This window comes from Perca flavescens, chromosome 18, assembly GCF_004354835.1.
Source record: "Perca flavescens isolate YP-PL-M2 chromosome 18, PFLA_1.0, whole genome shotgun sequence".
In the NCBI taxonomy this organism is placed as follows: domain Eukaryota; kingdom Metazoa; phylum Chordata; class Actinopteri; order Perciformes; family Percidae; genus Perca; species Perca flavescens.
In genome coordinates, this window is record NC_041348.1 from 20075818 (window position 1) to 20091800 (window position 15983).

A 15983-nucleotide genomic window follows, 5' to 3' on the forward strand; every position below is an offset into this window, starting at 1 on the left:
GTTAAAAGATGTGACAAAAAAAAACATTTGTCATGTCCTTTCACATTTTGTTACCTTTTGAACATAAACTGCTACGTTTTGCATCTGAGGGGATGCTTTTGTGTTTTTCTTTTGTGCATTTTTTGTGTCAGTGTGCATTTTTTAACATCAGATTTGACTATTGACTTATGTACACACCTGGATTCAAGAGTGCAAACCCCCTTCACAATAGTTTGTTGACAATTTTATTATATTGAAGTTTTACCACAGTTTGCAGTTGTGCATGCTTTTTCCTGTAATTATGCAAGACACCCCCTCCCCAAAATCAACACTAGTTCACTTGATATGATTAAGAATCCAGATTTGGAATACATCCATGCCAGTCCAGCAGTTACTTAGCTTGATGGATAGAATACATGGATTAATATCATGCATAACATTTTTAATTCATACCAGGTTTTTACAGTATACGGTTGAGATTTACAGAGACTGATATTGTTATACAAAAACAGGAATAGCCTGAGACTATTGAACCCACTTCACCCACTAGAGGGCGGTTTACAACTACTCTGAGGGACACTTGGCCCTCTTCATCTCTCTGAAGTAAACACCTGTTTCCCTTGTGGTTCACACATGTTGGAGAGGTTTCCATATTCTTTAAAATAAATGGTCCACAAGGGGGAGAGAGCACACCTCTCAACAGAGGACCAAACCGTAAAATGATATAACACACATGCATAAGATAAAGGTAAGTCAGATCCTAATTGAAAACCGGTATCTAGTTTTGTTATATATTTACTGCGGGTATCAAGTCTTTCTTGGATATATTGGAGTATTTCCCATTTCTGCTAAACAGGAACTTGTGTATTGTCAGTAGTTAGTGAGGTACTGTGTTGTCTTGAGGTATATATGAGCATCAGGCAGCAGGGGTGGATGTTAGGTGTTCACGTGTTTGTTGCTGTGACTGCGGTCTCTCTTCATCCAGTAGGACTCTGTTTGCATCTCCATCAGTCTGGAGACGGTCCTTTGGAAGGCAAAGATCTCCTCCTCGGCGGTGAACAGAGTCAGGCGCTCCGCTGCCTCCTGAAGAGAGGAACAAACCCCTAGGGTTAGCGACTGATACACTCAAATCCAAAGACCAGATTGGATTCCTGGGAATGCAGGATCAATCTGTGTAAGAGCAAGACCCTCTTTTTAAGAAATGCCATGTTTACATGTGACATGTTTACAAAAAAGAAAAATACTTCAAAACAGCAATTAAAAAAATTCCCAGCTTCCCTTACACCTACTCACTTTTCAACACATCAACAATTATATCAAGGTATCAAGTCAAAATAAGCAAATTACAATAAATGAAGTGATATAGAGTCACATGAAATGTACATTAGTAATTGTAGTTGGGTTTATATTGAAATTATTAAACGTAATGTAATTGTTTACATCAAATAATAACCACCATCTGCTGCAGACCTGCGTCAATGTTATTGTAATTCTGCAAAGCCCCTTTAATAAGTTTGTAATTCCAACACTAATAAAATAATAACTCATAAACAACCCACTGATTTGTATCCTTAATAAAGTGCAGCCTACTATGAGGTGAAATCAGTGATGTGATTTTTTTTTTTTTACAATTTTTTGGGAGGATTTTGGGAACAGCATCCATTCACTGCTGATAGGAGATGATGGTTTTCCTGCTGTTTTAACTTGTCATGTTCTGTTGTAGCAGATGGGATTTTACCCCGCTGAGGCCCAGATCATCCAGCAGTTGTCTGTCCCTCTCACTGTCCCTTCCACTGTGGACAAACAGCTCGTCTAAAGGAGAAGCCGCCAGCAGCACCACTCTCACCTGGGACATGGAGGGAAGGAAAGAGACACGGGAATGTCAAGTTTATATATAGAGGTTAGTTCCTATTTTATTAATGATTATGTGTCTGTTTCCTGTCATCAATATTAAATAAGAGCAGTTAACCATTCATTCATTACCTCCTTAAAATGCCAGTACTTACATTTCTGTCCATTTTAAGGTGTTTTATCGCATCCCTGAGAAGATTTAAGATCTTATTGACTTCTTTTTTTTTTACTAAATCCAATTTCCTCTTCGACAGAATAAATAATTGATTGATAAAATTACAGTGCCTGGGAAGTGAGCCAATATGAGGTTGGCGCTCAACTTAAGACTGTATTGAATGCAGTGCAATGGGGTAGTAATATAATACAGTAATATTACTTTTCGTAGTAGCGAAGTGTTGTGATTTACTATTTTAATTTTAGTGTTAACTTCTGTCATCAAGCACTTTACATTAGATGCATTTATTGTATAGTCAACAGTAAAGAGGAAGCAGGAATTGAGGGGAGAGAGAGAGAGAGAGAGAGAGATGGGCAATGACATGCAACAAAAATTAATGTCGGCGCTTTAGCCCAAAAAAAAAAAAAATAATCATGACAATTATCTAATTATTATATCCCAGTTTAAATTTGGACAAATTTGTAAAATGACCCATCATCCTCTCAGTTGATGTGTATGTTTAACACTAAATAATACAAAACAGAAAATTGCTGCTACACAGTTATCTTAAGCTTCAACTCTTAAAGCATTGTTGCACCTGTGATATGAATATGATGTATTTTTTGGGGTCTATTTTTTAGTCCAACTGTAGTCTGTGAAATAGATGGCGCACCTTGTTGTCATAGAAGTTGTCTATGAGGGTGGTGAAGCGTCTGGCCTGGTCCTTCAGGGTCAGTGTCAGCATGGGAACATGGCGAATGAATACGGTGTCAAAGAGCCGTGCAATTTCCAGGTAGTCACTGGCACCCAGAGGCTGGAGAAAAAAAAGTGAGCAGGTTACATGAGCTTCTGATCAACAGCAGCACATCACAGTGCAGAGAGTAAATAGTTTCAGTGTAGGACATGTGCACAGCGGCCTTGTAAACACACACACGCACACGGAATGTTTCTGTCTGTATGTTTGGCCTGAAAAAAAAAAAAAAAAAAAAAAACTGTACGATGAGGGCACCTTGTGCTAAAGGCTCAGGCTGATGTTCAGTCCCTGTCCTTGGTTCTTTGCCATTCAGGGTGATTGCTCTCAAAATTAATGTGGACGTTTCAACATATGTCAGATGGAAAAAGAAGCCTTGAAGCTAAGATGCCTGAAAAAAACTCAACACTGTCCATCAGGCTTGAGACTTTACACACACTGCAGATTACTGTACCTCACGGCTTTTTTAGAGGCACAACGGGCTCAACTATTCACTAAATTGTCAATAGACTTGCTTTTTGACATTGAGCAGAAAATAGGACTGAGATGGAGGGAAGAGAAGGGCTTATTTAAGCAGTTTTGATTAGTGTGTGAGTGTGAGTGTGAGAGTGTGTGTGTGTGTGTGTGTGTGTGTGTGTTCTTGTTTAACTATATTCGTGGGGTCCAAAACCAGGAGTCCAGTATACTTGTGGGGTCCTGACAGTTTTGTGGGGCCAAAATGCTGGACCCCACAACTTTAAAGGGCTGTTTGAAGGTTAAGACTTGGTTTTAGGATTATGGTTAGGGTAAGGGTTAAGGTTAGGCATTTAGTTGTGATGGTTAGGGTAAGGGGCTAGGGAATGCATTATGTCAATGACAGGTTCCCACAAAGATAGTGACCTAAACCTTTATGTGTGTGTGTGTGTGTGTGTACTGTAACTATATTTTTGGAAGAAACGGCTGAGATGAATGCTATTTTGTTTCTTTTAATGTTCTTTGTAAACACTTTGAGAAAAAATATATACATAACTAAAGATGGTGATTATCTGCAGCAATAAGTATAATTGTTAAGAATATGCTTTATTGTGTAACTCTTGAAACATTTGTTTTTCAATTACATACAGTAATGCTGATGAAGCAAATTGAGATTTGTAGGAAAAAAGATGATGAGACAAAACAAACACTCACTCTGCCACACAGCTCATCAAAAGTACAGTCAGCAATGGAGCCACAGGTCTTTTCCAGAGTCACATCTCTGCCCAGCACTGTGAGTAACCGAGGGCCTGTAACTATGAAAACACACACACAACAATATACCTGATCCTCATATATTATCAATCATTATGTGAAAAGCAAATCTGTGAAGGACTGAAAGTTAATATTAGACCACAGAAATCAAAGCAGGAAGCAAGAAATATATATACCTGAAGTGACATACATTATCCACAGTTTAGACACTTAGATTTCTATACAGTGTGTCTACAAATGTTAAATACACTGCTTTTAGATATATATTAATGCAAGAATAAAACAACAAAACACAGCAAATGTCTAAACTAGAAGTAAACTTGGAAAACTAAAATGTGAAATCCAACATTTTAAAACCTCTAAAACTGAATTTCAAATCAAATTTCCTTAACTTTTTGAGGCCTTAGCTTTAGTTTAGCTCTAAAGCTAAAATGATGAGTGACCTAAAATAATACACAACCAAGCCTGTCAGTGGTGTGTAGCGCCCCATTTCTTTGGTAGATTTTTGCACAATATGACACCATACTGTTAAACATATATCGCCAGCCTTATCCTTTAATGTGTGGAACAAAACAATCACAGTGGATGAATATGCTGTTGCACAAATAAACCAATTAGATCAACTTCATTGACCGGCTACTTAACGCTTCAAAAACATTAAAAATGTATATGACTTTATTGGATTATGCCATTTATCTAATATCCCTCAACAAGGAGTATGATAAAAGAGTTATCGTGCTGCATCAGATTAAATTACTTACTGGGGGTATAAAGTATGTATACTTTTTAATGTGTCTTAATACAATGGAGAAAGTTGACTGGAGGAAAAATCTCAAAAATTTGTGTTGTACTTGAACTTCCTTACCACTCTCTTGACTTAAGGCCAGCTCCTCAAACAACGCATCCAAAAAGGCCTCTACACCGGGCTCCCCTGTGCTGAACAACACACACACACACACACACACACACACACACACACACACACACACACACACACACACACACACACACACACACACACACACACACACACAAAATAATAGGATATGAAATTAATAATGCTGAAGTGGCCACATCAAACGATGGCAGCAAGGAGTGCACAAGAGGGGGGTACTTAGCTTTTCACTTCATCAGTAAAAAACAGGATGTTAGGCTCTAAACACGAGCATTAGCCTGTGAATGCACATCAAAATGAGATTGCAAAGTGTGTGTGTTTGTGTCTGTGTGTGTGCTTGTGTTTTAACTCCAGGTAAAAGGGTGTGATGTGCTCTATTTACATACAGTGAAAAGACGAGAGCACTTGAAAGCTCCAATGCAGCGATGAGCAACAGCAGTGTCATTTATACCTTATTTATTTGCATGTGTGTTCCTAACAGCGTATATGTAATGAGGAAAATAGAAAACTAGCTCTACCATTTTCTCATGTTCTATTGATTCCTCTTTCACTCTTTTCATGGATCTCTCAAGGTGATGTAGGTCTTTATAAACCCACAGTCTGCTTCTCCCCATTTATCCATTTTTGCCTTCTCTTTCTGTCCTTAAAAAAATAAAAAAGAAACTCGATAATGAATACAAACATTTCCTGTGTGTGTGTGTGTGTGTGTGTGTGGGTGGGTGTGTGTTTGTGTGTGCATGTTGTGGAGGCAGATTGATGTTGACTCTTTACCAGACCTGTGCACAGCCTCTGAGCAGATTGGACTGCAAACAGAGGAGCAAATGTGTCCAATATTAGTGTGTGTGTGTGTGTGTGTGTGTGTGTGTGTGTGTGTGTGTGTGTGTGTCTGTGTGTGTGTCTGTGTGTGTGTACCGGTATATATCTTACAGGTAGTAGAGTTTCCCCGCTGCACTGTTGTCCAGCCTCCTGTAGTCAATCCCAGAGTCTAGGCAGATGGTGTGGCAGTACTCCTGCACACGCACAAAAAAATACAGTAGAACGAAAAAGCAATGCTGAAAGGAAAAAATATCTATAATATAGAAGAAAATCATAATATTTAGGTTAGAATTGTAGTAATCATAACAGAATTATAAAAGTCAGTATAAACATTGTTAACCATGGATGTATCTACTTTACAAACTGCAGTTTTTAATTTGCAATTAATTAATTAATTAATTAAGAGTGGGTTAGAGTTTATTTAAAGGATTCATCTTCTGTGACAAGATTGCTTTTATTCCAAGCATTTTCCAGCATTCATGGTAATACTTTTTTTCTTTTTCTTATTGTCTACAAATCAAATGATAAGACCAAAATCAACAATGTGTTACTCTGTCTCTCATAACTTTTATGACTTCCCTACCTTGTCTGTGGTACTCAGCTTTAAACCCATTGGTTCCTAATGAAGATAGAAATCTTGACTAGCAGGTCACGAATATAAACTGTACTCTTATTTAAAAAAATGCTAAATCATTTCCTAAAACAGTTGGGCACTGTATATTTTACTGAACATTACATCTGTTAGCGACTATTTTCAGCTGTGGATGTATTTTGCTAGTATTCACAGCAGCAGGACAGTGTACGTGTGATTGACTCAGAAAAAGACAACAAACAATGGAGCTCTATGGCACAGAGGAATAATATATATCAGGCTTTGGTAACAGAGACGATACTTGTAGGTCGGATCAACATCATTGTTCATGGGGTCAGTTGATAATTGGAAAAAATTACGCAATATCACTAACTTCTCGTTTAAGTAGTTAAGTAGTTATTTCACATTTTGGCAACACATTTCTCCCAAATTTGGTGATTTCAAATTCAGTTTTAGAGATTCTTTAAAATTTTGGAATACGATATCTGGTTTTGCTGTTTCATTTCAGCTACCAAGTTTACGGCTTGGTTCTACTTTAGAATATTTTTGAAATACACAGCTTCTAAACTGATGGATATGCAATACATATCACCAGACCTATCCTTTAAATCAGATTTAAAGGATATATCTGGTGATATTTAATCTGTGGCACATCGAAATTACCAGAGATGTATTGAAAATATGTAAAGGAAATACTGAAAATGTGCACCATATACATGGAATAAACCATAGGTGGCTATTAAATTGGATGCTATCTTTTAGGTTCAGATTGATCGTCTCGTTGAAATCTTTAAGATAACAGAGTTTGTGCTGAGGAGTCTATTTTTGTTGTTGTGTTTCTACATGATAAATTATTTTGGATTCTTACCACAAAATGCTATAGTAAGTGCCAACATTATAAAACAGTTTATATGGCTTTCCTGCTCATCTGCCATGGACAAATAGCAAATAAGGAACCAAAGAACTAATTCAACAACAGGGCAGCAGAGAAGGCAGGAGACATCTTTCTCTTCTCTGGATTTTGTGTCACTTCTTCATGGGTTATTGAGCCGATCTATTGTTCCTGCAGCTATTCAAGTGTGTTACAGCAGGGGTGAACTTGTGATGCAGAGTTCAAACTCTTCCAGATAGTGTAAAACGTCAACAGGATTCATGTCAGGGAGTGCACTACAAACTATATCAAATACTAAATCATCATCTCCACTATTCTATCAAAGAAAAGAAAGGAATTGCATATCATCTCATCCAAGCCATCGCCGGCTGACTGAGTATTCAACGACAGCTCCGGTAAATTATGAAATCAGTGAATTTCTGCCACTGGCCTCCTTAAGCTGCATGATAATTAGTAATCATCACAAAGCAAGGGGACGGAAATACTCCATTCTTCTCCGCTGTCAACTTTTTATCTCCATGTCCGCTCACACAAACGGGGTTCCCACTCTGAGCCAATTGGCTGAATCAGGCTTAATAACAACCTGACAAACTCGCCCTTCCCCATGCACAAAAGGGAGGTGTCATTTCATCAACCTACTGTGACCCCACCAACGGGTAAATAGTCCCTCCAAAATGGAAAAAAGAAAGAAAAAAACTTGTCACTATCACCGCCACATCATTAGAGACTCAGTTTGTCTTTTCTCCTGCCATCTTCTACTCCCTCCCTTTATGAACTGTCGGCAAAGGCGGCTGATGGGTTTCTTGACGGAGAAGCGAGGTACAAATACGAGAGAGGGAAAAAGGAGGAATGGAAACACAATCAGTGATGATTCCATTGGTTATTTATAATCAGATAAGGCTGAGGCCTTGCGGGTCATTACTTGATTATCCATCTTGAGGGGATTGTCAAGTTCTCACTCCTCCAAGATTTCATCCGCCTACACATTGTGGTCTCCCCCCTCCACCATCATGCTCCTCTCACAGACTCTAATCCTTGTCAGTCTACTTGGCAACTTAAGTCTCATCTCCAACGGTCCCTTTAGCTTATTCTGTACATTGTTCTGTACAGCTGGACAACAACAATCTGATATATACTTTATACTCTAATACACTAATAAATATCTACCAGCTGCACTGTTTTTTGTCAGGTGTACTGTTGAAACTAGTAAGTGATTAATCCATGAGTTAATCAACAATTTAAATTTATGATAACTCGTCGTTTTAAGCAAAAATAAACATTCCCTGGGTGAGAATTTGCTATGCTTCTCTGTTTAATACTGTTATAAATTGATATTTTTTGGCTTTGGGTTTATCACTGTTTGTTGGACAAAAAAACAATTGAAAGGCATCAACTTGGGCTCTGAGAAATTGTTTATTTTCAGATATTTTAGAGGCTAATCAATTGAATAATTAATCAAGAAATTAGGGAACAGATGAATCAATGATGAAAATAATCTTTAGTTCCAGACCTAGCCTGGTGTAAAAGTCACTTACTATAGTTCTCTGTGTTTAGTCTACAATATATAACATCTAAGCAGCACACTTGCACTAAACTACATATATGCTTAATGAACAAAATATCAGGGCTACTAATAATACCCAAATACTGGGATTTGATTGAGGCAAGAATGACTTTGCATAAGGGATTTATTTTGATATCACAATGATCAAATTACCAATTTTTTTAATATATGACAGCAACTCTGTCCTTTCTTTGCACCTGTGTTCACTTTCGTCATCGTACAAAGATTTTTCCATCTCACTAATTGCTCAAAAGAAATAATAAAAGGATATACTGAAGTCCAAATGAAGTCACATTGTGACTTAATTTGAAACAATTTATTGATGAGGATTAATTGATGAGTTGATCAACAGAACATTAACTGACAACAATTTAAGGAATTGACTAATTATTATTTATCATGTAAAAATGCCACACACACAAAAAAAGGCCCTGGTCCATGGGAAAAGTGCGGTGGAAACTGGCTAATTCACTGGTTTCAGCTTCTCAAAAGTGAGAATTTGCTGCTTTTCTGTATTTTATATGATTGCAAATTGAATATATTTGGATTTTGAAATGTTGGACAAATCAAGCAATCTGAAGATTGCCCCCACATTGGACTCTGGGAAATTGTGTGGGGCATTTTATTATTATTATTATTATTATTATTATTATTATGAAAAGAATTAAGAATTAAAAATAAAGAATTAACTCTTAATCAGAGAAAGTTACAGATTCAAATTAATAAGGACAATAATCAGTGTTCCCTAACTTCATTATCTCCATGTGTTATGGCATAATTAACCTTTTGTACTAATGGTGTGAAAACTAGTCCTGTGTGCAGCTGAATCACAGAAAAGCAGCATGGAAGCAGCATCACTGCAAATTAAGAGTTTCACTACTTGCACAGATGCATTCACGAACTCACAGACACAAGAGGGGAGGGAGAGACAGAAGAGAGAGATGACAGACATGAGAATCAGACTCCTTTTAGAAGAAAGTCATCCAAACACATGTAGCTCCAATCATGTCATTGTCCAAGCTGTCCACTGCTGTCTCTGGACAGCCGTTTAGCATAAAAACAGAGTGGCTTTTTTTTTTTGGGGTCGCTGCTTCCCCTCTGCGCCCGCTCCCTCTACGCCATATCTTTCTCTATCCTTTACTCCTCAAAAAGTTGCTTTTGAGTTTTTCAAAGAGCGCGGTGCCATTGAGCTGCAACAAAAGCCAAGGATAGCTGACTATTGGGTCCTGATGAGGTCCACTCCCTCATTACCCAGCAGCAGAAAACATTTGATGCTTTTTTTTGTTTGGCCCGGAGAATTGACCAGGCCTCAAAGAAATGTGGGGTGGGAAGGCTGAAAAAGAGACGGAGGGGGAGAGAAAGGGAGAGGGGAGGAGGGGAAAGGTTGTCGTTCATTCAACCATGTGTGTCTTACAGCCTTGTGTAGAGGGACAGAAGAAAAGAGGGAGGGAGAGAAAGAGGGGTCGAGAGAGAGAGAGACGGGGGAGAAAAGAGAAAGCTTAAAACACTGCCTTTATGCTGGCAAGTTCTGGACGACTCTTCTGACATCAAAGTGTTTTCACTAACTGGGGAGCTGCTGTGTGTGTGTGTGTGTGTGTGTGTGTGTGTGTGTGGGGGTGTATCTGGTGATTTTATTCATTCTTGGGCAGTTGGGGGGGTACGTGACAATGTGAACACCCTAATTACACCTAATGATCTATTCCCTTAAAGTGTGACTGCCTTGGGCCAGCGATGGTTTGTTCTGAGGGGTCGTTCTCATAACCTCCCCCTGCCTCGGCTGCTCCTCTTGGGGAAACATCTTTTGAGTTGGAGGCCCTACCTTTCGTGATCCAGGACCCCCACTGGACCCCCCACCCTCATCCCCTCCTAAGCTCTGATGAGGCCCAAAACCGGACCGCTCCAAAACTTGATGGAGTCTGTGCTACCTGCACCTGCCCAACAGAGGCTCCACATATTGGTAGCAACACATACAGAAGAAATGCAGCTGAGCACATTGCTTCAGTACTAAAAGCTCTGCACTAGATTCAGGACTATAAAAGAACAGATTCTAAAACGTTACTATTACTTCATAAATCACCAAATGGTTTAGGACTAAAATATCTCTCTGATCTTCTGGTTTTATCAACTCACCACTAGGGCTGTGTTCGATTGAAGAAATTCTTAGTCGACTAACACTCATTCAATTGTATCGACTAATTGATTAGTTGATTTAATCGACAGATCTGTAAATCTGAGTTTCTCAACAAAGAGTCATGCAAAAGGATGCATATATTGAATAAGATAATGCCTCCTTTGCATATTTAAACACAACATTTCAGAAAACGTGTAATACAACAAATAATTGCCTGAATGAAATTAATCAAAGTAGGTTTCATGGTGATATCTATTAGGTAAAATGTCAACCCTTAATTCTTGTGTTTACCAGAGATGTGCTCGTACGTTTCTTGGAAATAAGTCATTCAGCATGAAAAACGCATAAACTCACTAACACGACTAAATCTAAGTTGACTTATGGTGCTTTTCCATTACATGGTACCTACTCGCCTCGCCTCGACTCTACTCGCCTTTTTTGGTTTTCCATTACGAAAAAATGTACCTGCAACCTGCTAACAGGTACTTTTTTTAGTACCTGCTCAGTCGAGGTTCCAAACGAGCCGAGAAGGTGACGTGAAACCCTGCAGGCTGCTGATTGGTCGGAAAGAAGCGTCACTGATCACTGCATTGCTAGCGAGAGACGGCATTTTTAAATAGTTTAGCCAGCGTTGTTTTTTTGCTGCCGGAGGCTCCACGCAGAGCTTTCTCCGTAGCATACAAGTGGCCTGATGGTTATACTGGTGCGCTGGTGTGTGCATGTGTGATGCGTGTGTGTCGAGTCGCCTTATGTGTGTGTGTGGGGAGCTAGTGAGCGAGGGAGAAGTGAGAGAGTGACGGCAATTATCTCCGCAGCGAGTAGCGACTCTAGAGTCATATAAATGTGACCACGGTGGGAAATCTGGAGCAGTAAACGTTAACTATCTATTTGATATCATGTTGTTTACGGAGACGGAGAACCAGGAAATGCGTCGGGGATATGTCAATGGGAAAGCAAGCTACTAAGCCACGCCCACGGCAGTCACTATGACGACCAGCCACGCTGAGGCGATACTAAAATCTGCAATGGAAAACGGACGCACAGCGAGTCGAGGCGAGTAGAGTCGAGTAGAGTCGAGCAGGTACCATGTAATGGAAAAACGCCATAAGACCAAAGCGACCGATTAATCGACTAATTGACTAAGAGGGAGCAGCCCTACTCACCACACCTTTAAAAGAATACCATACAGATTTGTATCATTGTACTCCTGTAACCAACTCCTGTTGAACTCATGGTGGACACAAATTGATGCAACCGAAACAGAGATATTGTCTTTTTTATTACACACGTTCTTCTTGATTGTCAAAACCGGCTGCCTACATTACCCACAATGCAACTCAACTGTCGCCAGTTTGGTCAGAGATTCTGGTGTGTTACGCTAGTAGCGGCTAACGTAGCCTCAAGCTGAGATGAGGAGCAGGCTACAGAGGTCTGGTAAACTTACTTCTTTGTAACTCCACACACCCAGATTTTTTATTTTTATTTTTAAAACTTGTAGTCTTCCAACCCAAATAATATTTACTCAAGTGACATTACTTGATGCAATTTATCAGACTTTGCGCAGCTTCCTCTGGAGCCACAAAAGGCTTCATACAACTGTTTTCACATATGCAGGACTATTCCCCAAGATCTGTAAACAGACTTTGGTGTGTAAAATCAGTGGCATTCCCCTTTAAGATTAGCCAGCACTGGTCTAAACTCTCATCTAATGTAATTTACTCTGGTTTTTAGTCTTGACCATATAATGTTGTCTTGCCTCGTGTAAGCACTAATAGCACCAACAATGTATTACTGAGGTATAAAAACCTGTTTGTGTTCAGGTAAACAAATTTGTAGCTTCGCTTTGCCAGACCACTGCAGCTCTGCGGAGGAGAGTCTGGCTACTCCACACTCCATACTTCCAGGATGGGAGAAAAACATGCTCTGGTTTATTGGCATTTCTTTAAACCAATCACAATCGTCTTGGGCGATGCTAGGCACCGGGAAAAGCTGTGGTGCTGCTGCAAAATAGCCTCGGGAAGGAACTTGTTTTGGTGGAACGTGTACGTTCAAAAGTTGTTTTAGTCATGCAACAGAAAACTCAGATTGGACAGATAGTCTAGCTAGCTGTCTGGATTTACCTTGCAGAGATCTGAGAAAAGGTTAACCATAGTCCACCAACACAAAGGAGCAACGGATATCCGGCCTAAATGAGCGAAATCCGGCGGAATTTCCACCGGCAACGGAGCAATCCCGGAAGTGGAACGTCAAGAATATACTAGACTAACAAATTAGTAACTCCCCATATTTTCATTAAAAGTCTGTCTAAGAATCTATTTAAATTCAGAATATCTAAAAAACGTCCGTCTTTTCAGCTTCATGATGGCGAGCGGGTTGATCAAGAGTGCAACAGAGCAAGAGAGCATAATAAGTATAAAAACGTTTCATGTTAGTGAAGTTAGAATAAAGAGCGACATTTCTGAATTAAGTGTTGCCTTTGGTTGGCCTTCTTTACAAATGAACACACAGTACAGAATAATGCACCTGTGGCCATGCATGCTTGATGAAATACATCTGACACGTGCACACACTTATAATAAAACACTGGGGCACATCAGTTAGGGAGCAGGGAATAATCCAAGGTAACTGAATCAATCAAAATTAGGCTGTTGTTCAAACGGAGGAAAAATCGATTTGTCCTTTATTGATGGTCCACGCCATTAAATGCTCTGGAAGACATTGAGAGTCTCCAAATATCAACATCCATTTGATTTGAACTGGCAGGCTGCCGGCTCTTCACAGGCAGCCCTTCTCACCAAGGTCTTCACTGGAGGACCACATCCCTCTCATTCCTCAGTTTGTCCTTCTCTATAATCCTGTTTTTATTTATACATTTCTTTTTTATCATTACCAACACAGCACACAGCAATTATTACGAATGACACAAAAAAGGGAAGGAGAGCGGATCAAAAGAAGGGTTAAAAACAGCAGAAAACCCAGAGATACTCAAAGTTGCCTCAGGGTTGTTGTCATGTATCCCCGCCTCAGCAGCATTGTACGCAACTGCAATCAGACAAGCGGAGGGAAAATAAAGTCACTATTCTGCTACCAAAATATAGAGAACTGACCTTGGGTGAGCAAAGGCAGCGAGCAGAGCAGGATAGTTGTAGAATAAAGAACGAGGATGACTGGTAGAGAGAGGATGGGAAATGAGGAGTGGAGTGGAGAGGAAGGACAGTTTGTGAGAGAGAAAAAGTGTCTTAGTTACAATTCTGGCAGTGTCCATTAAAAAAAAGCCCTTTAACCCTGTATTTTACAGAATGCTGAGCAATTCCATGGCCACAAAGAAAAAAGGAGCCTTAACAACTGAATACGTTTCCTGATGGAGTCCACAGAGACATTAAAAAGGACAAGAAATTACAAAATGACTGAGTGGATGAAAAAAACCCTAGAAAACAAACAAAAAAGTAAAAAGCAGCACCTAAGACACTTTTCGGTTTAGTGAAGCTCTATGCTTTTTTAATGTATGGCAAGTGGGTCTTTTTGAAAGTTTGTACTTGATCTAATGATTTTTTATTTTTAAGATTAGGAAACCGGATAATGTGGGGAGATGGGGTGCTGAGGAAAAAGGGGGTCCCAACTAATCAGAAGTCAATAGTTAAATAAAGACGTCAACCCAGGCGGACAGAGGCGGTGGATTAACCTCTACCACTCCAGCTCAGGTGATAGGGAGGAGAGGTCAGAGGCTATTTTTACTTTTTAACACCCTCATTCACTCCCTTGCCCGCTATAGAAACACACTCAGGCATGCACATACGAGAGTGAGCTGCATCAGGGAGGAGGACTCCGCACCACCGAGCCCTGCAAGCATTAATTCAATCTATCAAGGGTCAGCTAGTTAGCAGCATGACCCCGCTAAAACACGCTTTAACTTTACAGAACAGGATGCTATAGAGAACACTGTGCACCCCCCAAAAAAACCCGAACCCAAAAACCAGATGGCCTCACAAAGGAGAACATGGAACCCTGAAAGAGAGGAGGTAGTGTGGGGCAGAGAGGGACAACAGGCATTCAGGACCTTGATGAGGGTGGATTAGAGAGGGCAAGGGTGCTGCTAAGAGAGTGGGTGGGGAGCAGGGTGACTTCAAGGCCTTCCCAGTTGTAGTGCGTTTACATTGTGTGTGTGTGTGTGTGTGTGTGTGTGTGTGTGTGTGTGTGTGTGTGTGTGTGTGTGTGTGTGTACCCTAACCCTAGTCTATATCCACGATATTCCACTTCCGGGATTGCTGCCAGAAATTCCGCCTTATGTCGCTTCTTTTCGGCTGGATATCCGGTACCTTACGCTTTTTTGTGTTGGCTTTTTAAACCCCAGTGGATTTAGGAGGACTATGGTTAACTGCTCCTCAGATCTCTGCGAGGTAAATCCAGACAGCTAGCTAGACTATCTGTCCAATCTGAGTTTTTGGTTGCATGACTAAAACAACCTTTGAACGTATACATGTTCCACCAAAACAAGTTCCTTGCCAAGGCTATTTTGCAGATGCAACAGGGCTCTGTGTCGCGCTAAGCGCCGCCCATGACGATTGTGATTGGTGGCCTGTGTGGACTAGCCAGACCCTCCTCTGCAGCGCTGGAGGTAGGTCTGGCAAAGCGAGACTATCCTTAAACTGTTTGTAGCCTGGGGACAGCAGATCAACCATGTTCTCTTGTTTAAGCAATTGTGTTGCGATTTCCTACTATTTTTTTCGTTATTTCATAAAATAACATTCACATTCATAGTACGTATAAGTACCAATATATTAGATATTTTATTTTCGGAATATTCTAAACCAAGAGGTATAGTAAGGCTCTAATCATTGTGCTAATACAATTTTAATATGTTGATTAAAAAAAACTATAACATATAATGATAATTTCAAAACTTCCTTCATTAAGCCATACAATTCAAGTAGCACTGAGTGGCGATTTTCAGTACTTCAGTCACAAGAGAGCATTTATCCTAACCCTTATATCGGCTGTGAGTGCAACTCAGCCAAACTTTTGCTGAGAACTTACAGGTCTGTACGTAAATAAAAAGTACACATTTGTATGTCTGTTCATACTTTATACATTACATTTGTTTGCTCTGTCATTATGTCATTTGGTGTCTGTC

The 15983-nt window shown here is 39.8% G+C and overlaps 1 protein-coding gene across 3 annotated transcripts in view; it reads right to left on the reverse strand.

Annotated features, from left to right (window-relative positions):
- Positions 1 to 208: 208 nt before the first annotated feature.
- The window catches only part of afg1lb (AFG1 like ATPase b), a 30087-nt gene continuing 14312 nt past the window's right edge, over positions 209 to 15983 (reverse strand). For 2 of the 3 annotated variants that reach the window (XM_028605629.1, XM_028605627.1), the window contains 7 exons: positions 6257 to 6292; positions 5785 to 5867; positions 4828 to 4898; positions 3903 to 4003; positions 2658 to 2798; positions 1718 to 1825; positions 209 to 1062 (listed from right to left, as the gene is read on the reverse strand). In XM_028605629.1, the coding sequence (XP_028461430.1) occupies positions 916 to 1062; positions 1718 to 1825; positions 2658 to 2798; positions 3903 to 4003; positions 4828 to 4898; positions 5785 to 5867; positions 6257 to 6292 (687 nt within the window). In that variant the 3' untranslated portion in view covers positions 209 to 915. The remainder of the gene's footprint in view (positions 1063 to 1717; positions 1826 to 2657; positions 2799 to 3902; positions 4004 to 4827; positions 4899 to 5784; positions 5868 to 6256; positions 6293 to 15983) is intronic. The other variant, XM_028605628.1, reaches the window with a different exon arrangement.